Raw genomic sequence first — 27,657 nt, 5'->3', positions numbered from 1 at the left:
TGCTTGTATGGTAGGTAGCTCTTCTCCAACAGGGAACTTCAGGGTGATGTGATAGTGTTGCTGCAAGGTGGATGGAGAGGAGATTTGGTGCGATGATGCAGCCCTATTTGACTACAGTTTGTACACGTATTGGGTCTGTGGTGGTTCACCTTGCAGCTGAATAAGCCAATATTGGGCAAAGTGACAGTACAATACACTATGTCAGTATTTCTTGATCCCCTATGTGTCAACATCTTGTTTTATAGTTGAATTATGGCAAATTTGGTTTGGTCTGATGTTCTCATTCTCATTCCTCCGGCCTCTCCATCACACCAGACCAGCATGACCATGTTGTCTGCTCAAATAGAGAATGGACACTTGGATGAGTATACCAAAGAGGATGCTTGTTCTTTAGAGCTGTATAACAGCAAGAGTACGACACTACCAGTGTTTCTTACTCCCTCCTCCAAATTGTTATACTGCAGGTACTGACTTCTTTGCTACATCTGTAAATCCCCAAGTTGCAGCAGAAAACTCCTGTGATATATTGGCCATCTTTGCACATGTGAAGGACTTTTAAAATAATTAGTTACATGACTTAAAAGACATAATTTTGATTTTTAGAGCAGTTTTATACTTAATCTGAGATTTGTCTTTTAATTTTTGGCGCCAGAGGTTTATGTGTATCATGTTGTGCAACTCTCCGTTGGATGTTTGCCTTATCTTTGTGCTCATGTGCTGTTTCTTAAATCCCCTGTCCACTTATTCACCTCCAGTGGGGCTGCTTTTGGAGTGACATGATGTTGGTATCTTGAGTTGCAGGTTTCAACCGTGGATTAGTCTACGCTACTTGATGGGTAAGAGAGAATTGATTACAAGGAGTCTATCGTAAGTTGTGTGTCTTGCTGGCATTTGCACCTAGGCTAGAAACAACAAAAGATAATATTTGTCAGCAGAAGCAAGAGAGGTTGGAGTGACCTGCAGCCATGTGATCCAAACTGGAAGCTTGTGGTTGGTTGTGTCGCGCACAGCCACTGAGTTAGCAGAAAATATGGAACTGGTAGACACTGACCTGCATGTTCCATATTTCAGTCACAAGTTCAGATGGTGCAATAATGCCGATAACAAAAACTGGTGAGGAATGAAGCATATTGTCTCTTTACCGGTTAAGTTTATTAGATTGTTTATCATTTATTAGCAAAGATGGTGCTTGTGTAAATATCAGTTCTGTGTGTCTCTGGAAGTGCCTCCCTTCTAATTGTAAACTGAATTGTCCTTTGTACCTGGTCAAGGTTCTCCGATTCTCTTCCCTGTTTTTCCCTCTTCGACTTCCCTTTTGAATATGTGGGTTGCAGTGCCATTGGCACATGTGCCAACTTGTCCTCTTAACTCACCTAAAACGAAGCACTGGTATTTGTATGGTGCACTTTCAAGTTCCAAAGTGCATAACTGCCTATGATGTATTTTTTTGAAATGCAGCATTGTTGTGATGTAGGAAATATGGCAGCCAATTTACTTGTTGCAAGATCCCACAAACAGCAGTGTGGCAATGACCAAATAATGGCCCAGAGTTTGCAGTCTTGAAGTAAGTTTGAGATCTAGCTGGAATTTCACCTCTACCATTGTGCAGTGGAACTGCAACTCACTGCATCGTTCTTTGCAGGGCATTCACAACGTGGAATTGAAGCAATGTCATTGTGCTGTCCAAGCAGCTATTACATTAAAGAATTTTCACAGGCACACAATGAAACAAACAAACAGTAAAATATTAAAGATTCGGAAGATAGAAGCTAAACCATTCTGAAAAACGGTCTTTCAAAAAAACTTAAAAATCAACTAATTAATCAGCCAACAGCACTTCATGAATATAAAATTACTTTTTCAGAGCCAGTTCTGTCATTCATCGGATTTTAATAATCACATCACCAATTAAAAATAGTTACACCTGATTGAACAAGGTTCAGCTTTTTAAGGGTTTCAAGTCAGGATGTAGGAGTGGGCAAGTTGATATTTTTGCTGATTCCGGTGATTGCCAGCTTGGGATGAGGGTGGGATCCACCCTGAATGATGCACTGCAAGGTCAGGATTTCTGCACGTGCTGCGTCCTGACGTTAGTCGATTTCAGGAAGTTCTCTGTTAATGTCCCCCTCAAAATCTGGCCCATTTTGTTTTAATGGCTCTGGTACTGTTACCACTAAACCAACACTCACCCATGTAATCATTCTTCATGCATGAGCTCCAGATAGTCTGTTCAACTATAAAGGGATTGATTGCAGCCAATTCGGATGTTGTCTTTGCTACACTCTCTCTTATAAGCAGGAGCTACAAGATAATTAGCTGTTCTATCTCAACTGACTAATTGAGAGTGAAACAGTCAATGTCCATAGCACAAGAATGGTTGATGGTGAAACAGTGACCCTTTTACACGGCACCTGATTTTCTTTAATATTGAAGCCAAGGGAAAGTAGCCATCTTGTAAATTAGGCTGCCCCATATCAACACCTCCTGGACCAGACCAACCTCTCTCCCATATTTACTACTCTTCCTCATGCAGGAATATGAAAGCTAATTGTAGTATCCCAATCACTTCCCAGACTTGGGTACCTTTGGCACTCCATGAGTGACCTGTGGTTAATGTCAGCAGCTCTGCAAGTGTCATTCTTGAGATCACCAAGTGAGGAATGGGGAATGTTAGTGTGTGCAGAGTTGGACCATCACTGAATATGTTCAGAGTTGGACAGTCACCAAATACTCAACTGGTGTCTGAGGAAAGACTAAGTGTAGCTACAAGAGGAGGTTGGAATTTTTGTCAGTGGGCCTTTTCATTTGTAGTGCTGCACAAAATATTGAATTTCTGAAGGAGAAGTGGTCAGTTTTGAGACTGCTTCATTTGTTGCTCAGTTCAAGGCTGCAGTTAAGCATTTTGTAAACCTCTGCTCTCAGTTCCCTCCTCAGTAGGTAAACCTAACTCAGCAAATGTGCTTGAACGTGTCCTTCACAGCAACAAAAATGCACAAAATTAACTTCAATTTCATACTAATTTAGCATTATTTATGATCTTCCACAAACCAAGGTATGAAAAATAAATGCATCATTTTTTGGTATGATATTTGCTCCCAATATTAGCTTAAACAAGTTGAACATTCACCCGGGGTACTTGAACAGGGCCTGTGATGGGGACAGTTTGCTTTGTTATCAAGGACCCTTTATGTACTTGTACTGTTCAGTGATGATTATTGTGTGGGATAGTCTTGAAGGCTGGCTTGTTGCAAGCTGGGAACATTTTCCGGACATTAGACGTTTCTTGTTTTGAATTAGCCCCAAGGTTAATGAAACGTATCTGCAGTTTTCTTTCCCAATTTTTCTGCTCCCCAATCCTCATCCTGTAAGTTGCACATGGGTACCATATCCAAAGACAGATTCGTATGAAAATTTTGCCTTCAGGAGCATTACAAATGAACCACATTCTGTTATTCACCTGCATGTGTGTACAATCCTGTAGTTTACATGGAGCTGAGGCACTGAACCATGTTGGTTGAAATCTGTTCATCTGAACAAACAACATTGAAACTAGGACCTTGTGTCAGGAACTCGCTGACCATGGGAGCTACATATTTTTGTAGAATTTAAAACTATTACTTCAAGGCATTTGTAATGTTCTGCTTTCAGCATCAATAACTTGATCAAATTCATTGCTGTATTGCTAGAACACAAACATCTCTGTACAAAAATGTGTTTCCTCCCCTCCAAATGAATTACGCTTAGTGAGTAAAGTTTAGCTGTGTAAAATTGCTTAAAGCAATGTTATTTTCCCCCTTGTTTCATGTGTTTTTGTTTTTGTCTTGCCTCAGAATCAAGTATTATAAATACTGAGTTGAGGTTACAGGAAATGTTCTGCTGAAAGTTGGTTGCAAAGTGCAAAAGAAATGTTGGTACAGTGCTAGCCAAATCCCTGTGGACCAGGCTAGCAATAAGCAAATTAAGCACAAACAGAGCAGCGAGTTTCTATAGCAACAGTGCAACTAAATTACTTTACTGTCAGCTATGATATAATTTTCCTGCTTAGAGGCTCAAGGGACTTGAAGTTCCATTTGCAGCCAAAGTTATTTTGGCTCATTGGCATAGAAGACAGAGTGAAATCAATTTACTGATGATGTATGCATCTGGCCTAACTTTTCTTTTTGTTTTGCCTCATTAGGAGCCTCGGTCTAAATGGGTCCAGTTATGCCTCCCAGTAAGAAGCCAGAAGGCTCAGGAATTAGTGTTTCGAGTGGACTGAGCCAGTGTTACCCAGGGAGCTCACTAACTAAGGCACTCCAGGAAGTTGAGGAGCTGGACATTACGAGCAGTTATTTGCCTGCCATCCGTTTGGAAAAAGTAGCCATGGAGGATGAAGAGTTAACAAACCTGAACTGGCTGCATGAAAGCAAGAATCTGCTTAAAAGTTTTGGGGACACTGTGCTTCGTAGTGTCAGTCCGGTTCAGGATATTGATGAGGATACCCCTCCTTCTCCTGCTCATTCTGATCAGCCCTACGATGCCAAGCAGAACCCTAACTGCAAACCTCCTTATTCATTCAGCTGCCTCATATTTATGGCTATTGAAGACTCACCCAGCAAACGCTTGCCTGTTAAGGATATATACAACTGGATCCTAGAACATTTCCCTTACTTTGCAAATGCTCCAACTGGGTGGAAAAACTCTGTTAGACACAATCTATCGTTGAATAAATGTTTCAAGAAAGTAGATAAGGACAGGAGTCAGGTGAGCTTTCCATTTTTAATGATTGTTTCCATTATTTCCTTGCAAACCGCTTTGAATCATTTATGACGTTAACTTTCCTCAAAAAATAAACACACACATGCTTTAACTGTTTGAGCCACAAAATGTTGGAAGTGTCTTTTCTGAAGTGTTCCTGTATGAAAGGGAACAAAACTGCTGTATAACTACAAATGCAAATTGTTTAATACAAAGAAGGAAAAAGAAAAGTACAGCACAGGAACAGGCCCTTTGGCCTGCCAAGCCTGTGCCGATCATGATGCTCTAACTAGACTTTTAAAAAAACCTTCTGCCCTTACTCGATTCGTATCCCTCTATTCCCTCCCTATTCATGTTCCTATCCAGATGCCATTTAAATGTTGCTAATGTGTCTGCTTCCACCACCTCCTCTGAAAAACTTCCCCCATGCATCTCCTTTCAATTTTCCCCGTCTCACCTTGAACCTGTGCCCCCTTGTAATCTTAATAGTTAAAAGTTCAAGCTAATAGGATTGAGATAAATCAAAGCCAGCTAGTTATGCTGGTTTCTGTGCCTTTGGAAGGTGATACACAATAAAATGTTCCCTAGGTACCTTCTGTGCTTTGGCATCTAATTTCTAAGTTAGGGATGACAGAGCATTGTGATTGTGTTTAACTTTTTTTTTGAAGAAAGATCAACCCCATATAAAGCATCACAATGGTGGGAAAAAATACTTTTGTGCTTTTCTTTCACAAACACTCGCTTTCCTTTGCATGGTCACTGTCTCTTATTCTCTATTCCTTATGTTCCGTCATCTCTGTACACTACCCCCTTGCTCTTGTGTGCACTCTTATGCATTTTTTCTGATTCTTTTTGCATTTTATATCTCTCCCACACACCCTTTCTGTCTTGCATTTTATCTCCCATTCTCTTGTAGTGTTTTTGACATTCTGTCTTTCCCTTTAGCGGGCCTGCTCTCTTCTTTGCAACCTGTCTCCCGCACTCTCCCCTTTGCTCTCTTGCTCGTAAAGGCCAGCAATTTATTTGTATTGTAGGATCAACTGAGAGCAAAATCCTGCTGTAGCAGGAACCAAAATAGTGGATGATACAAAATAACCACCTGGCATCCAATATCAGTTGCATTGTCATGCTTGTGGATGCATTAGACAATGCACTAAAGTGAATAGAGTATTAATACTTCATTTCATATTTTTGTACTACCTCTGGAGGCAGCACTGTAATATAAATGAGGCAGCATACAAGTCCAGAGGCAAGAAAAATCACTACAGGGAAGATGTTTTTGATTTATTTTTTGGTCTGATTGTGCTCCTGTGAAGCACCTTGGTTAAAAGAGTTATATGAAAACAAGTTGCTGTTCATCCACCTTTGGAAAAAAGGTTGTCATCCGATTTGCTGGATTTTTTTTTAAACTGCAGGCAGCCTTGGCTCATGGCTGACTGTTACACATTTTTTGCTTGCATTGTACTGATCACCTGCCAAAAGAATAGTGAAGTTGCCGATGTGATTGTATTAATTGCACATGTGCAGTTCGACTGTTGTCAAAGCTGAGTGGAAGCACAGTTTGGCTAAATCCCATTCAAGGACATGTACAGCACATGTAGGCAGTTTCATTGGTTTGTAGCATAAAAAGGGCTTCAATTCAAACATGTATCTGTGTGTCAATCCTAAATTGTGAATTTCAGCATCAGAATACTAAATTGTGTTGTACATAACCCTGTAAATGCACGTGTATAGATTTTGACTTGTGATTGTGAACTGGCAGCCTGTTTTAAATCCCTCCGATTGAAGTGAATAGCAATAAGAACCAGGAGAGATGAGAAACAGGCCGCAGACTCTATCACTCCTTTGCACTACTGCACAAAGGCCAATCTACCCCGTTGAAACCAAATTCTTATGGAAATCACATTTTAAAACAATGCATACTTTGAAACAATTGTTCTTCCGCAGTATGTGTGCTTTTCATAAAATAACAGCTGCGACATCTCATTATTATATACCAAAAATGCTGCAGCAGCAGTTGGTAACAAAATAATTGTGACCTTTAATTGGCTGGCACAATTATTTTTATTGTTTCAGCTAATATTTTACTAAGTCGGCCTAACGTTTCCCCTTTTTGGTGCAATGTTGTTGCATCAATAGATAAATTACTAAAAGCCATTTAGGAATTGGAGAAATGGCTTGGTTTTAAGTTTGTTTGCTGTGACTTTATGCGGATTAAATGCAAGTCAACATTGAAATGTTTCTGTATATATGTACATTTTGGACCTACTCCCAACCGCAATCCATATGTCATATATTTACAACTGGAAGACTGAATTTTGATCAAGGACATTAGCCGTTGTATTATTTTAGGAATGTTTCATTGTACCAAGGTGTTATTTTGGAATAAGCTTTTCTTTCCGAAGGCTAGAAAGTACTGTAAAGCTGCCTGTCTGGCAGTGATTAATGAGTGACTCTTTTTTGCTAACTGTTTAGTTGTTTTGTGCAGTGCCTTGATGTGGTAATCACATAGATTGCTCAAGGTGGGGCATTAAAATGCTCTTTGCTCAATTTTCCTGCAATGGCCTGAGTGCATGTCTGAGAAAGGCGGGTCAGTTTTTAAGAAGTGTCTCTCTGACACAGTAGGAGAGCAAAACATATGAGCATGCTTCAGAACACAATTGAAATAGTAATAATTCCATCTCTCCCAGGTTTTCCTATGTGAAGTCTTTTTCTGTTAAACATAGTTAAAGCTGAATAGTGCAAAATATTTCTTTGAACAGCACTTGCTGCAACAAAGAAACAGAAATTGTCAAGGAGTATTCCACACATCCAGGAGACTGAGAGCATGCTGTCCCTAGTTAAGTAATTGTGACCTTGTACCAGATTTGTTCTCTGAATCGTTGCTGAGTTGTTGGATATGGATACCAACAGGAAATGGGTATTTCAATCATCATTGTTGCATCTGTGGAAAGCAACCCAGATTTGATGGCTTTATTTTTTTTATTACATGCTATAAGTTGATTTGTTGGATGTTACTTCAATGCAAACTTGCGGCTGTTTATTAACAAGTTATGACATAGCAAGGAGTCTCCCATATGCTCTGGAATTCGAAATAAACAAGGTAAATGAAGCTTTGGGTGTTGGGATTGGACCCTTAAACCTATTTAGGGTCTGTTTATGATCAGGGAGCTATTTCTTGAAGAGGTTTCCTGTGCTGGCTCTCAGCCCAGCTGCTGTTAAAGCCACCCCACTGATATCGCGAGGCTGTTTCTCCAACAGTCCAATTAACTTTAAAACAACCGTACATGCATCAGCATATGTTTTAATGTTGATGTTTGCAGTTACAGCGGAACTCCTTAAGCAAATATCTGGGTTAATAATTAATAAACTATCACAGCATAAATCATCTTCTCTATAAAGGTCTCCAAAATAACCTGAATAGATTAGACCTGTGGTTTTCAAACTTTGTGCTTAGCCCACTCCCCTTCCAACCTTGCGTGTTCTGTAATGTGTATTTTTACTATCAGAAATACTGTTGTAGCAAACATATACAGCACAAAATTCTCTGTACATGGTACTTCTACATATATGAGAATGAGTACAAGTACAATGATTTCTCAGGCCCTGGTTTAAAGCCCATGGTATAGATATGGACTATTGTGGGATTCCAATAGTTCCCAATCGCAGTGATATTTTCTGTCCATTCTCCAAATCTGCTGCTGCAACCTTTGAACCCTTTGCTACTGGAAAATTGACAGATGAGATGTGCATAGAACATAGAACATAGAACATTACAGCGCAGAACAGGCCCTTCGGCCCACGATGTTGCACCGACCAGTTAAAAAAAAACTAAAAAAACTTCAGGCTTAACTTCAGCAGTTCAGGCTTAACTTCAGCTGTTAAATTTTACCAGCCCCTTGAGACAGACTTATACTTACTAAATCCTGACATATTAGAAGAGCTGGTTGAACATCACTGTAATTCAAGTAATGTCATGATTGGTTTGGTAAAGAAAATTGGAGAAATCACTTAAGAATAAGGGGTGATGCTGGAGTGCAGTAGTGGTATTGTCATATAACCCAGAGGCCCAGGCTAATGTTTTGGGGACAAATGTTCAAATCCCATCATGACAACTGATAGAACCTAAATTCCATTAAGTCTGGAATAGAAAGCTAGTCTCAGTAATGGTCACCATGAAATTATTATTGATTGCCAGAGAAACCTATCTGATTCACTAATGCCTTCTGGGGAAGGAAATCTGCTCTCCTTACCTGGTCTGGCCTACGTGGGACTCCAGGCCCACAGCAATGTCGTTGATTCTTAACTCCCCTCTGAAAGTCATTTTGGGATGGGTGACAAATGCTGGCCTTGCCAATGATGCCCACATCCAATGAATGAACACACAGCTCTGGTTTTCTTTGGTGTCAACCCTTTCCCAACTCTTGGCAATTAATCTGCTTCATTGCTGGAGGGAATTGGATAGGGTAATAGCAACTCAGTCCTGCCCCCAGGAGCACTATGTTAAATTAAAGTTACAAGGGAAAGAAAGTGAAATGAAAATCAGTGCAGCTGAGAGAGCTTACTTTCATGTTTGTTATGTTTGACCACCAGATTTACATTTAAAAACTTGCCCTCGGCCACTAACTTCTGATTTAAGTGGAGTATTGATAGTATTGTGGATTGCAGGATCACTAAAAAGACACTTAAAATTAAACCATTGTGAATTGATACTATTAATTTTAACATCCATTTCAGTCTTTATCTGTTGAAGTTTTGCTGTGGATGTGTGTAGTTTTATTTACTGAAACTGTAATTGGAGGCAGAGTAATGCAGCTGCATTTAATCTGCATCCACTAAATGTGGTGGCTAAGAATGGGGTGCATTGATAAACAGTTCAGCACACTCAAAGCAGAGATTATCGTGTTGTTGGAACTCGGAAATGTCATCTGTAAATCCATCTAGTTGCAGTGGAATGGTATAATTTGTAGCTTAGATTGATAGTTCTTTGGTATATTTTGTAGAAACTTGCCTGAACTTAAAGCTGGAAGCTTTACCAGTGGTTTGAAATTAATTTAGCAGATCAATTACTTTGCGAGGGCGGATGGTTCATGTGGTCTATAGCAAGAATAAGCACTGTGTGCTTGCTGGTCATGTTGTTCCATATATTATTGATATCTGGAACTTTAAGAGTGCTGCACACTGTAGCATTGAAATGTTTTCAATCGAGCACAGTACCCACACACATTCTTGTAATCTCATTCAGGCAGACTGCTGTTTTGGCAATTAGTGCCAAGTATTATGGCATGGTTCAGACCATCCCTAATATGGGGTTAGTGTTCCTGAAAAGTTGTTTCAGCTGCAACTTGAGAATTAAGTTGGTGAGGTAGAACGTTGATGTAGAAAATATCTCGTTGCAGTTTAATGATGGCTAAGGTACAGCTTCAATCAGTGCAAAGCTAACCACCTCGAGATTTTATAGACATCTTAAAAGTGAAGGTTAGTGTTGGAAAGGTTGGGGTGGGGGTTGGTGATTTTATAGTTGGATACCAAAGATGTGTACAGTTGTTTCTGATGGGGTCTGTCACCAATACTGCCTTCTGCCTGTAAAATATAGGTATCTGTTATCATGGCAATCTAACTTTTATGCACCATGCCATATGTACAAAAAATACTGCAGGTGCTGAAAATCTGAAATAAAATGGACACTGTTGGTCAGCAAGTCACATAAGTGGAGAGAGATCAGCAAATGTTTAGAGTCATTTACCTTCCATCGGAACATGTTTTCCCTATATTAGGTGTTATTTATGGTATTTGGTGAAACTGACAAATTTTGTCCATTTTAACTGGGAGCAAAATTTGCCTATTACATAAGAACATAAGAAATAGGAGCAGAAGTAGGCCATCTAGCCCCTCGAGCCTGCCCCGCCATTCAATAAGATCATGGCTGATCTGAAGTGGATCAGTTCCACTTACCCGCCTGATCCCTATAACCCCTAATTCCCCTACCGATCAGGAATCCATCTATCCGTGATTTAAACATATTCAATGAGTTAGCCTCCACCACTTCAGTGGGCAGAGAATTCCAGAGATACACCACCCTCAGAGAAGAAGTTCCTCCTCAACTCTGTCCTAAACTGACCCCCCTTTATTTTGAGGCTGTGCCCTCTAGTTCTAGTATTGGTTTGTTGCCTATTGCCTGTGGCTTAATGAGCTTCAACTTGTACCAGTAAGTTGATTGGTTTCCAACTATTTTTTTGGATATTAAATCAAGTATGATATAGCAGGAACCAGTAGCGTGGCAATGCAGCATCAGACTATCACTTTGGCCTATTGGCAGGTAATTATGGTTTTTTTAAAGAATGAGATGACCATTTTAGTGCTGTGATGTTAAATTGTGAATTTCAGCATTGAATTGATAAAATGGCAGTATAACAGTAGTGTTGGCATTTCTCTCATGCCATTCCCAAAAAGACCAGTCTTTGTCTGTAAGCTTGTCTAGTGTCAGGCCCCCCGCAGCCATGATAAGCGTGTGTCAAGGAGTGAGCCTGCCTTATAACACGAGGCAAGCATTCATCAAACCTGTGCATGTGACTTTTGAATTCATTGCCATTTGTTACTTGGCCTTGGAGAAGAATTTCTTTCTTGTATATGTATTGCCATAGCAATGCATTTCAATTGAGCCAAAAAAGCAAGTGGTTGCCTTAGTGATAAACTAATGATCTGACAGTCTATCTCCTGAGTAAAGGAGATGGCCATCAGAGCTGGTTCATTCACATTGAGGCCTAGTCAGCATGCTTTGCCAGATTTCCAATTGGTGGTACTTGGCATGTTTTTTATCCAGTATTTATAATGCAGATGATTATGTTCTAATGTATTAGAGGTAATGTACTTTTTTTTAAAAAAGTGACTTTTCGGGGTTTTTGTTTATTTTCTCTTATTTTAAAGGTAGATACTGTTACCACAACCACCACCTAGCTGGGTGAGTATCATTGACCTGTCGATTGTTGCATGGCACTCTTTAGGAGAGCCTGCTGAGTGACTTGTAGCAAAGTGCTCCATTTGGTGAACTGGTGAAAAACTCTCTCAACTCACTTATAGCAGCAACACTTGGAGGCAAGTACTCCTGAACTATTGTCCTTTGTTCTCCCTAATGTCATAGTCAATGGTAACCCTTTCAGCCATTATGTCCTTCTTTGTGGAAATCTGTTATCCACTGCCTATTTTTAAGGCCACCGAAAAAAAAATCTCTTTGGCTAATGTTGACTCCCTCTCCCTATCCTTCAGTCTTTGTTTTCTTTCCCACTCATTGGCCACTGTTATCCATTGTTCTGTGCTTTAAAACATTGCTCTTCCTGTTTATGTGGAGGGCTATAGAAATGAAAGTTGTCTCAGTCCTTTTCAATGACTACATTTGACTTTCTATAGTGCGTGTGAATTGTATATAAATCACTCTCTAGGTTTTCCTCCTCCAGTCTTATTGCTGAATTACTCCGCACAAATCAACGTCATAGCATTGTTAGCAAAATGGGAAGAGAACCTATTTGCTGACAAACCATAGGAATCGTTGAAACAGTATACTGCAGAAAAGTATATTTGTTGTGTAAACGTAATTTGTATGGCTGAATTTTTAATACAAACTGTTGGATATTTTAGTGAACTCATTAGATCCTGTCAATCTGGTCAAACTAGGGAGGACTTCCAGTTACTATCTGATCACAGCAGGCCGCTGAATAAGTTAAGAAAACTCAGAATCTGGCAATGCAAATTGCAAAATTTATTTTTAAGGAAATCTTAAAAGGAAAAAAAGTAGAATTGTGCTAAATCACTGAATTGCAGCACTTAAGAGTAGGAAACAGATGTGGCCATGATTTCCCCATCTTGGTCAGATTGTCTGGAGGGTGGTGGAAGAAGCACAAAGCTTGCTTACTTCCTGAAGAACGGTCAGAGGTTGCGAGGTGACCTCATGCCATGATTAGAACTTGTTGTCTACTGTGAAGTGAGAAGAGAAAGCAACAAAGACAATAATAAAACAGCATTTTAAAAAATATTAAGTGGGGAGCAGGGAATTGAGATTGTTATTTGATCTTTGGAAATCGATAATGCTGTAACATTTGGCATCTTTTTCCTTTGTTGGACTTGGAAATTCCAATCTGACTTCCAGTATAGCCTGAAATGCAGCTTTATCCAAAGTCTTGTGTGTCTAAATTATCTTGATTTAAGATTGGTATTGAAAAAGAAAAATCTTGTTTCTAGATGTCAAATCAAGGGACTTGCTTTGCATCTGTTTCGAACTGAGACATTGGTTACAAGTTAGCAAGGAATGAGCTGAAAAAGGGGCTTAGGAGAGCTAGGAGGGGACATGAGAAGTCCTTGGCGGGTCGGATCAAGGAAAACCCCAAGGCTTTTTACTCTTATGTGAGGAATAAAAGAATGACCAGGGTGAGGTTAGGGCCGGTCAAGGACAGTAGTGGGAACTTGTGTATGGAGTCAGTAGAGATAGGCGAGGTGATGAATGAATACTTTTCTTCAGTGTTCACCAAGGAGAGGGGCCATGTTTTTGAGGAAGAGAAGGTGTTACAGGCTAATAGGCTGGAGGAAATAGATGGTCGGAGGGAGGATGTCTTGGCAGTTTTGAATAAACTGAAGGTCGATAAGTCCCCTGGGCCTGATGAAATGTATCCTAGGATTCTGTGGGAGGCAAGGGATGAGATTGCAGAGCCTTTGGCGTTGATCTTTGGGTCCTCGCTGTCCACGGGGATGGTGCCAGAGGACTGGAGAATGGCGAATGTTGTTCCTCTGTTTAAGAAAGGGAATAGAAATGACCCTGGTAATTATAGACCGGTTAGTCTTACTTCGGTGGTTGGTAAATTGATGGAAAGGGTCCTTAGGGATGGGATTTACGACCATTTAGAAAGATGCGGATTAATCCGAGATAGTCAGCACGGATTCGTGAAGGGCAAGTCGTGCCTCACAAATTTGATAGAATTTTTTGAGGAGGTAACTAAGTGTGTTGATGAAGGTAGGGCAGTTGATGTCATATACATGGATTTTAGTAAGGCGTTTGATAAGGTCCCCCGTGGTCGGCTTATGATGAAAGTGAGGAGGTGTGGGATAGAGGGAAAGTTGGCCGATTGGATAGGTAACTGGCTGTCTGACCGAAGACAGAGGGTGGTGGTCGATGGAAAATTTTCGGATTGGAGGCAGGTTGCTAGCGGTGTGCCGCAGGGATCAGTGCTTGGTCCTCTGCTCTTTGTGATTTTTATTAATGACTTAGAGGAGGGGGCTGGATTGGTGTCATCAGCAAATTTACTGGATCAGTAAATTTGCTGATGACACCAAGATTGGTGGAGTAGTGGATGAGGTGGAGGGCTGTTGTAGGCTGCAAAGAGACATAGATAGGATGCAAAGCTGGGCTGAAAAATGGCAAATGGAGTTTAACCCTGATAAATGTGAGGTGATGCATTTTGGTAGGACAAATTTAAATGTGGATTACAGGGTCAAAGATAGGGTTCTGAAGACTGTGGAGGAACAGAGAGATCTTGGGGTCCATATCCACAGATCTCTAAAGGTTGCCAGTCAAGTGGATTTCCAAAAGGCGTTTGATAAGGTGCCCCATAAAAGGCTACTGAAGAAGATTAGGGCACACGGAGTTGGGGGTAGTGTGTTAAAGTGGATTGGGGACTGGCTATCCGACAGGAAGCAAAGAGTCGGAATAAATGGGTGTTTTTCCGGTTGGAGGAAGGTAACTAGTGGCGTGCCGCAGGGATCGGTACTCGGGCCGCAACTATTTACCATTTATATAGATGATCTGGAGGAGGGAACGGAGTGTAGGGTAACGAAGTTTGCAGACGACACAAAGATAAGTGGAAAAGTGAATCGTGTGGAGGACGGAGAAGATCTGCAGAGAGATTTGGACAGGCTGAGTGAGTGGGCGAGGATATGGCAAATGGAGTATAACGTTGAGAAATGCGAGGTTATACACTTTGGAGGAAATAATAACAAATGGGATTACTATCTCAATGGAAACAAATTAAAACATGCTACCGTGCAAAGGGACCTGGGGGTCCTTGTGCATGAGACGCAAAAGCCCAGTCTGCAGGTACGACAGGTGATCAAGAAGGCAAATGGGATGTTGGCCTATATTGTGAAGGGGATAGAATATAAAAGCAGGGATGTCTTGATGCACCTGTACAGGGCATTGGTGAGGCCGCAGCTGGAATACTGTGTGCAGTATTGGTCCCCTTATATGAGGAAGGATATATTGGCATTGGAGGGAGTGCAGAGAAGGTTCACCAGGTTGATACCGGAGATGAGGGGTTTGGATTATGAGGAGAGGCTGAGGAGATTGGGTTTGTACTCGTTGGAGTTTAGAAGGATGAGGGGGGATCTTATGGAGACTTATAAGATAATGCGGGGGCTGGATAGGGTGGAGGCGGAGAGATTCTTTCCACTTAGTAAGGAAGTTAAAACTAGAGGACACAGCCTCAAAATAAAGGGGGGTCGGTTTAAGACAGAGTTGAGGAGGAACTTCTTCTCCCAGAGGGTGGTGAATCTCTGGAATTCTCTGCCCACTGAGGTGGTGGAGGCTACCTCGCTGAATATGTTTAAAGCGCGGATGGATGGATTCCTGATCGGTAAGGGAATTAAGGGTTATGGGGATCAGGCGGGTAAGTGGTACTGATCCACGTCAGATCAGCCATGATCTTATTGAATGGCGGGGCAGGCTCGAGGGGCTAGATGGCCTACTCCTGCTCCTATTTCTTATGTTCTTAAGTGGATAGAGCTGTGAAGAAGGCCTATAGTGTGTTAGCTTTTATTAACAGGGGGTTGGAGTTTAAGAGCCGTGGGGTTATGCTGCAACTGTACAGGACCTTGGTGAGACCACATTTGGAATATTGTGTGCAGTTCTGGTCACCTCACTATAAGAAGGATGTGGAAGCGCTGGAAAGAGTGCAGAGGAGATTTACCAGGATGCTGCCTGGTCTGGAGGGTAGGTCATATGAGGAAAGGTTGAGGGAGCTAGGGCTGTTCTCTCTGGAGCGGAGGAGGCTGAGGGGAGACTTAATAGAGGTGTATAAAATGATGAAGGGGATAGATAGAGTGAACGTTCAAAGACTATTTCCTCGGGTGGATGGAGCTATTACAAGGGGGCATAACTATAGGGTTCGTGGTGGGAGATACAGGACGGATATCAGAGGTAGGTTCTTTACGCAGAGAGTGGTTGGGGTGTGGAATGGACTGCCTGCAGTGATAGTGGAGTCAGATACTTTAGAAACATTTAAGCGGTTATTGGATAGGCACATGGAGCACACCAGGATGATAGGGAGTGGGATAGCTTGATCTTGGTTTCAGATAAAGCTCGGCACAACATCGTGGGCCGAAGGGCCTGTTCTGTGCTGTACTGTTCTATGTTCTATGGTTTTAACAGCTGACTTGCTCTCTGGAGAAAAGCATTTCCCTCTCTATTCTTTCTAACCTTGAGAAAGGAAAAGCATCTTATCAGTTGCTGCTTTAAATAAGGCTCCCATTCCATTGTGGTATTGAACAGTTTTGGCTTGGTCATCCTTTACTAATCGCCTGACTGATGGGGGATGATGGTATGAGCAAAAGAAACAGTGTAATAAAAGCAATGAAATAAAGCATTATTTGAACCACCGTGGGATTCTATGTATGAGGTGCATATTAAGATATGTGATTACTGTGCTATTACATAGTGTGAGTGGACGAAAAGGTAGGTTCTGTTTATCCTGAGTATGCATCATCTATTCAGATATGCTGTAAAGCATAATTTGATTGTAGATAAGTGTTTACTCTCTAAATCAGATACAGCTGTACTCGCTTTGAAGTTTACAGAAGTGTATTTGCACTGTACCGTGGAACCTCTTAATGAGCATTGGTATCTCTATTCATGGAAAAATCCAGTGTACCAATTCATTTACCTAGTGGAATAATGCTGTAATAAAAAATCCTGCCCCCTTACACAATTTCAACCACTAATCTTTAGCCTGTAAAGAGCCTGGAATTTGCCTCCAGTCATAAAGCACTTAATGTCTGCTCACAGTCTGAGTTACCCAATTACACTTTTTAAAAGCATTAACTCCTGTTCAGCTGCAGTAAGTGGTTAATCTTGGGATCACAGTCTTTTTGATAAAGTATCCAATCAATTTTGCATCCCAATCTTGACTTGAACTTGACATGTACTTCATCATCCAGTTCACAGTAACTGAAGCTTTAGCTTGCTCTATTTTTGTTTCATTGGATTTTGTAAGATGCAGCCAAATATTATGGCAGGAAATCAGATTTCCCTGTGCAAGAGTCTTGTTATAAATGCTCCTGTGGGTTGACTCTTGGATAGAGCAACATGAACTGGAAAACATTCATTTAACTGTGGATGTATATCTTTATGGTCTCTTTTCTGGGCTGTAATAGCAAGTTCAGATGAACGAAAGTTTAAATAAAGAAGTTACGTTGGTCGATCAGCCACGTACTCCAATTTCTGAGCTGCCTTTTAACATTTAGCCTTGCAAAATCTCTGGTTAGCTCTCTTATCTCTACTCATGCTAAAGATCAGTCTGGCCCATCATTGTGCTTCTGATGCTCATGCTGATTTCAGCAAAGATATCACGAAGGCTTGGGTCACGTCTAAGTCTGTGTTGTCCAGTTGAGTGTGTAGAGAATTAAGTTGTGCTTGCAGCATCGGTAGTCACTGGCAGGATGAGCTTTCAGATAAGGCTCCCACTGTCTTTGACTTACCAGCTACCAGCTTGTGAAATGTACCAGTCTCAGTGAACAGTCTTGCTCCAGTTAGGCCGGTCAGTAGCAATGCCTTTCCATTCATCCTGATCATACTTAATTTATAGAATTTTACAGGCGCTAACTCAACATGCTGACAGATCTTTTTTTTTCAGGACACAGGCTAAGAGTAGGATTACATTTCATCGAATCATAAAAGGATACTGCACAGAAGTAGACCATTCAATCCATTGGCTCTTTGATAAAGCAATCCAATTTGTCCATTCCCTTCTCTAATCTCATGATGTGGAGATGCCGGTGTTGGACTGGGGTAAACACAGTAAGAGTTTTAACAACACCAGGTTAAAGTCCAACAGGTTTATTTGGTAGCAAATACTACCAAATTTGGTATTTGCTACCAAATAAACCTGTTGGACTTTAACCTGGTGTTGTTAAAACTCTTACTGTCTCTAATCTCATGACATACCTCCTGAAGTGTAGGGCCCAGATTTGAACACACTACTCCAGTTGAGGCCAACCTGTGTTTTATTGTTGTTTAGCATAACTTCCTTACTTTTGCCTCTATTAATGAAGCCAAGGATGTCTTTTTTAAACATCTTCAAAATGTCCTTGCAGCTGTCACCTTCAGCAATGTGTGCACATAAACCTGTAGGTCACTCTTTTTCAGTCTCTTCTCAACTCCCCTCCTTAAAATTGCATTATTTAGGTGATTTTGCCTCTCCACATTCTCCTTACTATTGGTTAGATCACACTTGGAGTACTGTGAGAGGTTTTGGTCCCCTTCCCTCAGAATATTATTGTTGTAGAGGGAGTGCAACAAAGGTTCACCAGATTTGTTCTGGCAATGGCGGGGCTGTCTTATGAAGAGATATTGGGCAAACTAGACCTGTATTCGCTAGAGTTTCGAAGAATGAGAGGTGATCTTGTGAAACCTACACAATACTTCAAAGAAATAGGTTAGATGCAGGTAATGGGTTAGATTCCCTTGGGGAATCTAGAAATGGGGCACAATTTCAGAATAAAGAGAAAGCCACTTAGGATTCAGATGAGGAGAAATTTCTTTATACAGAGGGTTGTGAAGCTTTGGAATTCTTTTTCCCAGAGCGCTGTGGAAGCTCAGTCGTTGAGTATGTTTAAAGTACAGATTGATAGATTTCTGATGAACAATAACGGACAGGATTATGGAGATAGTGTGGGTAAAAGGCATTGAAATATCCAATCAGCCATAATTGTATTGAATGGCAGAGCAGGCACAACAGGCTGAATGGCCTCATCCTGTTCCTATGTTCTTATCAAATCTATCATTTGTTAAATTGCATCTGCCCATTTTACCAATCTCTCTAGTCTTCCTGAAATAAATCTGTTCCTATCCTTTTCATTGCTTACTACCGTTACAAGTTTCATGTCATCTTCAAGCTCTGAATTATGCACTGTACATCCAAGTCCTGGTCATTACTATAAAAGCAAAACACTGAGGGTGCTGGAATCTGAAACAAATACAGCAAATGCTGGAAAAACTCAGCAGGTCTGGTGGCATCTGTGGGGAGAGAAAAGGGAATTAACGTTTTGAGTCTGTATGACTTAAGAGTCATACAGACTTGAAATGTTAACTCTGTTTTCTCTCTCCACAGATGTTGCCAGACCTGCTGAGTTATCCCAGCATTTGCTGTTTTTGTTTCTAGTCATTAATGTTGATCAAAAAGAGTAGTGTTCTTCACACTAATGTCTGGGTAGCATGATTGTACACTTCCTTTGTCTGGAAAATAACCACCACTTTAGTTTCTGTCTCTTAGCCAATTTTTATCCATGCTGTACCTTTAACTCCAGGATCTGTAATTTTGCTGCTATATTATGTAGAATTTATCATAATTTGATTAAGTTGATAACAGAAGTGTGAAATCTGGTAATTGTTGTCGCCATTTTTAATTTGTTGTAGTTTTTGCTTTAACTTGAGAATAATCATATTTAGAAGACTGCAGCAAGGTAGTGAATTTGTAACCGGGTGTATCTCCCTTGGAGATTGAATTGATGTGCCTGTTCTTGTGTTTGTGAGGGTGAAATGACAGGAATTCTTGTCTTTAGAATTTGCATTCCTAGCTCTGGAGGAAGTGACTCAAGTGTTTAGACACTCTTCACATCACCCTTTGATTTTGTTAGAATGGGGAGTGTTACCAATGGCCAGAATTTTATAATGTCGATACTTGAAAGGATTTTCTGAAAGTACCAAATTTAACTGCCAGAATCTTGGACAACATTTAATTCTGCACTTTGATAAAATAGCTTGTAGGTTTTGTTTCTGGTATGAGGTTCAGTATAAATGTTAGAATGTTTTCCAAGAATACATTTTCATCTTCAAGGGACCCTGATAAATATGGTCCTGTATGCAGTGAAATTGATGATGCCTAATTCCAAACCAGGCATTTCCATTTGAGAAGTTACTGGAGCCTCCTTCAGAAATGACTCTTGCTTGCTGGTACTTTGTCTTGTTGTAAACAGTGACTAAACAGACATCTGGGATCCAAACATAAAGACTAACTGTTTACATTGTAATAATTTTTGGATGTAAGGCACTCATCAGAATTTCATTCAGTCAAGTCCTGATGTATTGGATCTATAGTTGTCTTGCGCAATGAAACAGGAAAGGAGGCTGTAAGTGAGATAAATTGCGCAGCACAGTTAGTGCTTAAAGACAAATGCTGAAGTTCCAAATCTAGTATTTTCTTTGGCCTCCTCTGTTCTTACCGGGCTATGATTTTCCTCATGGCTGCATCCTCGAAATAATAATGTAGTCTAGCAAAAAAGTAGAAGCCTTTGACAAATAAATGATTGCTTTTCCTTCTACTCCACTGGAAAATTACCAAAAGCATTTTTGTGGTGGGAGACTCGTGTCTCAAATGTAAAATGCTTTGGATGACAAACATGGAGAATTGGAGAAATCTGTGGGAAAAGATTTACTTAGTTGCAGCTGAACAATCGTTAGTTCCACAAGAAATGCAACCAGTGTAGATCAAATGTGCAATAATTTCTGTGATGTACTGTGAACTTCTGCACCAGCTTTCCAACCAGTACTTTCCCCTCAATTCTCCAATATAGATTAAGCAACATGTAGAGAATTATTTTTGTAAACCAGTGTAAACCAGAAAGGGGAATGTATTTGTCATAGTAGTTTAGGAAGTCTGCACTATTAAGTTTCCCCTACCTTTGTTTACACTCCAAAGGAGAGATTTGATTGAGAAACTATTGACAGTGGCAGCAGATATTGTGATCAAAGGACACAGATTTAAGGTAATTGACAAGTGCGAAAGAAAGACTTACATTTTATGGCGCATTTCATACTGATCAGACATTTTAAAACATTTTACAGCCAATGGAGTACTTTGAAAGAATAGTCACTTGTAATGTAGGAAACATGGCAGCCAATTTGCGCATGGCAAGATCCCACAAGCAGGATTGTGATAATGACTAAATGATCTGTTTTTTGTGATATTGATTGAGATAATGCCCTTGCTCGTCTTCAAAATAATGTCATGGAATCTTCATGCACTAGAGCTGGCAAATTGGATATACAATAGGCTTGATGGTAGGAAACAGAGGTTAATGCTGGAAGGATGCTTGTCGGACTGGAGGCCTGTGACTGGTGTGCCTCGGGTCAGTGATGGGCCCATTGCTGTTTGTTATCTATATCAACTGTTTGGATGAGAACGTACAAGGCATGATCAGTAAGTTTGCAGATGACACTAAAATAGGTGGTATTGATGGACAGTGAGGGAGGTTATCAAAAATTGCAGCAGGATCTTGATCAGCTGGGGAAGTGGGCTGAGAAATGGCAAATGGAGTTCAATACAGAGAAGTGTGAGGTGTTGCATTTTGGAAAGTCAAATCAAGGCAGGACAGTGAATGGTAGGACTTTGGGGAGTATCGTGGAACAGAGGGACCTTGGAGTTTAGGTGCACGGTTCTCTAAGGTGGAGACAAAGATAGGTAGGGCAGTGAAGAAGGCTTTTGGCATGCTGGCCTTCATCAGTGAGGGCATTGAGTACAGAAGTTGGGAAGTTATGTTGCACTTGTACAGGACATTGGTGAGGCTGCACCTGGAGTATTGTGTTCAGCTTTGGTCACCTTGCTGTAGGAAAGATGTTATTAAACTGGAGAGAGTGCAGAAGAGATTTACAAGGATGTTGACAGGACTCGAGGGACTGAGTTATAGTGAGAGATTGGGCAGGCTAGGACTTTTTTCTTTGGAGTGTAGGAGACTGAAGAGTGATCTTATAAAGGTATATAAGATCATGAGAGGCATGTTTTTTCCAGGGTTGGGGAATTGAGAACAAGAGGGCATAGGTTTAAGTTAAGAGGGGAAAGAATTAATGGGAACCTAAGGAGTAACTTTTTTACAGAGGGTGGTACGTATGTTGAGTGAGCTGCTGGAGGAAGTGGTTGAGGCAGGGACATTGACAACATTTAAAAGGCATTTGGGCAGATACATGGATATGGGCCAGTGCAGGTAAATGGAGTTAGCTTAGATGGCCATTTTGGCCGGCGTGGACCAGTTTGGGCTGAAGGGCCTGTCTCCGTGCTGTAGATTCTATGATTCTAGAGAGGGCAGGCAGGGCCTTGATTTAACGTCTCTTCTAATTTTCCTCCGATGCCCTAAATGCAACATTGGAATGTCAGTCTTGATTTTTGTGCTCAGGTCTTTTGGGGTCTTGAATCCAGAACTTGGACTCAGGCAAGAGTGTTGCCAACTGAAACATGGCAGATACAGAAATGCCAGAGCAGTGATGAGAAATATATTTTTAAGCAATGAGTAATGATGATCTGGAATGCACTGCTTGATAGGATGGTGGAAGCAGATTCAGTCGTAGAAGAGAAGTCGGTCAATATTTGAAAGGGTAAAATTGGATAACCAGCACAGGCAGGGCACAATTGGCATGTATTGGACAGCAGATGTCTTGGCACCAAGGGTCTGTGAGCCCCCTTTGGCATTCCCTGTTGAGGCTCACACATAACAAATAACTGTTTGGGCAAAGGACAGTCCCAGGGAACTACTTCAACAGGCACTCGAACCCTTTGGGGTGGAGAGAGAGAGAATTTGTTTAAAACTAATCACTGGATATCACAGCAGCACTGTCCTTGATTGCTATGTTATTACTTGTTTTTGTATGGGATACAAGGAGAAGTGGCTAGATGGGTGGAGAACTGGCTTGGCCATAGGAGACAGAGGGTAGTGGTTGAAGGGTCTTTTTCCGGCTGGAGGTCTGTGACCAGTGGTGTTCCGCAGGGCTCTGTACTGGGACCTCTGCTATTTGTGATATATATAAATGATTTGGAAGAAGGTGTAACTGGTGTAATCAGCAAGTTTGCGGATGACACGAAGATGGCTGGACTTGCGGATAGCGAAGAGCATTGTCGGGCAACACAGCAGGACATAAATAGGCTGGAAAATTGGGCGGAGAGGTGGCAGATGGAGTTTAATCCGGATAAATGCGAAGTGATGCATTTTGGAAGAAATAATGTCGGGAGGAGTTATACAATAAATGACAGAGTCATCAGGAGTATAGAAACACAGAGGGACCTAGGTGTGCAAGTCCACAAATCCTTGAAGGTGGCAACACAGGTGGAGAAGGTGGTGAAGAAGGCATATGGTATGCTTGCCTTTATAGGACGGGGTATAGAGTATAAAAGCTGGAGTCTGATGATGCAGCTGTATAGAACGCTGGTTAGGCCACATTTGGAGTACTGCGTCCAGTTCTGGTCGCCGCACTACCAGAAGGACGTGGAGGCGTTAGAGAGAGTGCAGAGAAGGTTTACCAGGATGTTGCCTGGTATGGAGGGTCTTAGCTATGAGGAGAGATTGGGTAGACTGGGGTTGTTCTCCTTGGAAAGACGGAGAATGAGGGGAGATCTAATAGAGGTGTACAAGATTATGAAGGGTATAGATAGGGTGAACAGTGGGAAGCTTTTTCCCAGGTCGGAGGTGACGATCACGAGGGGTCACGGGCTCAAGCTGAGAGGGGCGAAGTATAACTCCGATATCAGAGGGACGTTTTTTACACAGAGGGTGGTGGGGGCCTGGAATGCGCTGCCAAGTAGGATGGTGGAGGCAGGCACGCTGACATCGTTTAAGACTTACCTGGATAGTCACATGAGCAGCCTGGGAATGGAGGTATACAAACGATTGGTCTAGTTGGACCAAGGAGCGGCACGGGCTTGGAGGGCCGAAGGGCCTGTTTCCTGTGCTGTACTGTTCTTTGTTCTTTAGTCTGACCTTCTCTAACTATTGTATGCTAAGGCCCCTCAGTGGATGTAACAGTTCCCACTTTTGAAAATGAGCAGGGGAGTTCTTCTGGTGTCTTGGCCAATACTTATCCCTCCAGTTCATTACGATTGTTTATTTGTTTATCACTCAACCTGTGCTCATTAATTTATGCTAAGTCTGTGTGGAACTGATAGAATGCCTTTTTTCTTCAATTAATTAGTTGTTATCAGCCTTGGTTCCCAACAATCTGATCATCTACTTTTCATCACTTTGGCAGCAAAGCAAAGTGTAGCTTTTATCACTCAATCATATGCACAGATTTTTTCAACTTAACTTTACAGTATAATGGAACATGGAATGAGGATCTGATGAACACCATGGTCCTTTTATTTATAATGTGGAGAGATGCACAAAATAGCAATTCAAAAGATGCAAAGGACAGTATAGATAGGTACAAAGAACAAACAAAGAACAATACAGCACAGGAACAGGCCCTTCGGCCCTCCAAGCCCGTGCCGCTCCCCGGTCCAGGATTGAATCCTGAATCCAGGATCCCCGCACAATTTTCCAGCCTATCTACATCCTAATATCCTATCCACCGAGCTGTCCCTCACAGCTACGATGCTTTGTTCATCACAACCTATTAACTCACCCCCACCCCCCCATTCCAGACCATGTGATCTCCAGGGAGAGGCGAAAACCCAGAGTGAAAACCCCAGGGCCAATATGGGGGAAAAAAATCTGGGAAATTCCTCTCCGACCCCCTGTGGCGATCGAAACGAGTCCAGGAGATCACACTGGCCCTGATCAGAAAATGCTTCCCAACCCTATTCATTTCCACTTCTGCTTTACGAACACCATCTGAATTCCCTGCCCCCGAGACAGGTTCCCAACTATCCGCAGTCTCGCTCTGTACTGGCACCAGCAAGATGATCATAGAATGAAGCCTTGAAACGAGAAACAAAGAACAATTAGCCCACGCCGCTCCCTGGTCCAAACTAGACCACTCTTTTGTATCCCTCCATTCCCACTCCGTTCATATAGCTGTCTAGATAAGTCTTAAACGTTCCCAGTGAGTCCGCCTCCACCACCTTGCCCGGCAACACATTCCAGGCCCCCACGACCCTCTGTGTAAAATACATTGCATGATGCGTTGCTTCAGTGTCAGGAAACCGGCCATTTCAGCAAAGATTGATATTTCTGAGTTTGTTTTGGTGCAATGCTTGATGTGAAAAAGCTGTATTGATTAGGCAGACTAAGTCCTTGGTTCAGTTAGTTTCATCCAGGGTGATGTCAAGGGACCTTAATTGGCATCTAAGTTCCCATTGATTATGGTACATTTGACTATTGGTTGAGTACAAAATTAGAGTTCGATTTGGGGTGCGATTCTCCCACCTTGCTGTGCTAATTTTTTAGTGCAGCGAGCCAGGAGATTCTCGCGTCGGCCGATTCGCAGTGTTCGTGTGAGCATTCGTGCCTTGCTTGCATCGTCCACTGCCAGATTCCTGGTGGTGTCTGCTCCATGCCGGAAATCGGCGGGGAGTCACCAAGACCATTTAAATGGTCATTTAAACATAATTTAAATTTCGTTAGCGGGCCTGGGACTGAAGTCTCCTGGCCGGGTAGCATCTCCCACCTCGCCAGAGTATTTCACTCCAGCGGGGATTATAGTAGCTTCCCACTTTCGCGGAGCTAGCTGCCCAACCCTGCTGGAATGAAAGGGGGCAATTGTCCCCCGCCCCCCAGAGAGTCAGGCGGCAGACGTTTGGTGCCCCCTGGGCATGGGCACCCTAGCAGTGCCAGCCTGTGCCTCCTGGCACTGCCCAAGCGGTAAAATGCCAATGCCCAGTGTGCACCATGGCACTTCCCATTGGGCATGGGGCAGTGCCAAAGGGGCAGGGCCTGATGGGGGTAGGGCTTAGGGGGTGATCGGTTGTGGGCTGGGGGGGGGGGGGGTGAGATGTGGCCAGCGATCAGACTATGGGAGGGGGAGCAGAGGGCTGGCAATACGGGGGTCAGGAAGCCATTAGTGGAAGGCCACTGCACATGTGCCGATCTTGGCACTGACAGATTGGCGCATGCGCAGTGGCCCGCTCAGTGTGTTGATTCCAGTGGGAATGGGCCCCCTAAAATTTAATGATATTCGTGCTGGTGGCCTCTGCAGTGCACAGTGTGTGGGAGATTCTTCTCTGAACTCCCACTTTTTAAAAAAAACTGAATTACTCCAGTTTTCAAGCAAATTTGACACTTAGAATCTTTTGGGAGAATTCAGCCCCATGTCTGAATCTCATTCTCCAAGTATCACCACATTTAGCAGTGGTGGAAGAGGACGACATCTTTATTTTTTCAGTAGTCTGTCTTCTTGTCCTTTCCACTTTCGAAAAGCATGACTCATGTTTGCGTGATCACTGGTAGCGATCCTGCACCTTGTTGAATTGTCTTTTTGCCTGTGAGCCTAGATAGAATGCGTGGGCAGACTATTAAATGGACTGGAGGCATCAAAGCTGAGGCTCACCCTGTCCTAAAATATGCTTCAGGGATTATGAAAACTATCAGTACAGGGAATTGTGTCTGACTTTCATTCCTGCCTCCACTTTCATTTCTTCCAATCCAGCACAAATCTGTCTGTGTGCTTCTGAAGATGAACTAAAAGGAGGATTAATTAAGCTAGTAACGGGAAAATCTAAAGTTGTTTGAGTTTATTAATATGAACATTACACCTGTGGCTGATTATAAACAATGGGGAACAGTGGAGTCAATTGACCAACCCTATTGTGGCCTTTATCTGTCCACTGCAGCATGCCTTTAGTTTTTCATCTCCTCCATTAGCTAAGCCCGATGGTTGTTCTTTTTCAGAATGCTGGTGTCTAATGGGAATAGGATCCATGCATGGCAACAACCCTATACACAATATAAATCATTTATGAAATATAGGGAGCTAATAAATTTGGCAAATGGATTAAACAATGTCTGCCTGATAAGTAGTGTCTGCAATCAATGGAAGACAACAAACTAATATGATATCCTAACTGCCTGTCAACAGGAGTTCAGTCGAAGTGATAATTTTCTTCTGTTTTTATTGCCAAAATTTTGAATAGTATTTCTAACTTGGCTAAAGGTGATTTATTTCCTGATTTTGGCATTTAAAATTCACAACAGGAGGTAATTGTTTTCTATTTATTTAATGGGCTGTTGTTTGCTCATTCTCTTGGCTATGGATGTTACTGGCAAGGCTGACATATTATTGCCTGTCTCTAGTTGACCTTGTTTAATACAACTGATTCACTTGCTGGACCATTACAGATGGTAGTTAGTGTCGGAATGGAATCCTGTTTCAACCAAATTGAGTAAGTGTAACACATTTCTCCAACGAACGTTCGTGAATCGGCTGGGGTTTTACAACAGTCTGACTAGTTAGTGGTCACCACTGATGCCTGCTCATATACAATTCATTATAATCGTAATTGGCACCCCTCTTCGTGCGAATACTGAAAGGATATTACACAGCGGAGGATAAAAGGATGAAGCATACCCTCACCCACAGGATAACAAGGACCGAGTTACATAGCATAAGGGAGCTCCTATAAGGCCCAATGCAACCAACTGGAGCCTAAAACAGCCAGAAGAAGAATCATCAAGACATCCACAGATGGAATATCTTGGGGAAAGATACAATCCTCCCCCTCCCGACAGGATGAAGGAAACCCCGTGGAATCAAATATAATAAATCGGAGCCTATATCAGTACCCCACTGACCCAGATAATGAAAGGAAACCTCGAAAGGCACACTAGGATAAGACCAGTAGAGACAAGATGTGGTTTGACAGTGTACGCTCTAACATGTGGGATACCACGAACATAGCCACATAACCTCACAGGATAATGCGGAGCCCCAGTATCTGGGTTCACACTCAGGCCCTGAGGATACTA

The 27,657-nt window shown here is 41.9% G+C and overlaps 1 protein-coding gene across 14 annotated transcripts in view; it reads left to right on the top strand.

Moving 5' to 3' along the window:
* The window catches only part of foxn3 (forkhead box N3), a 298,786-nt gene that overhangs the window by 109,854 nt on the left and 161,275 nt on the right, over positions 1-27,657 (top strand). For all 14 annotated transcript variants that reach the window (XR_013500067.1, XM_078234460.1, XM_078234451.1 and 11 more), the window contains one exon: positions 4,178-4,743. Coding sequence is in view for 13 of the 14 variants with exons in the window: in XM_078234460.1 (XP_078090586.1) it covers positions 4,192-4,743 (552 nt within the window). In the remaining variant the exon portion in view is untranslated. The remainder of the gene's footprint in view (positions 1-4,177; positions 4,744-27,657) is intronic.

The sequence above is a fragment of the Mustelus asterias genome, chromosome 18 (assembly GCF_964213995.1).
Source record: "Mustelus asterias chromosome 18, sMusAst1.hap1.1, whole genome shotgun sequence".
NCBI classification, from domain to species: domain Eukaryota; kingdom Metazoa; phylum Chordata; class Chondrichthyes; order Carcharhiniformes; family Triakidae; genus Mustelus; species Mustelus asterias.
Note: the sequence above shows the minus strand (reverse complement) of the source record. Positions and strands in the feature narration are given on the sequence as shown.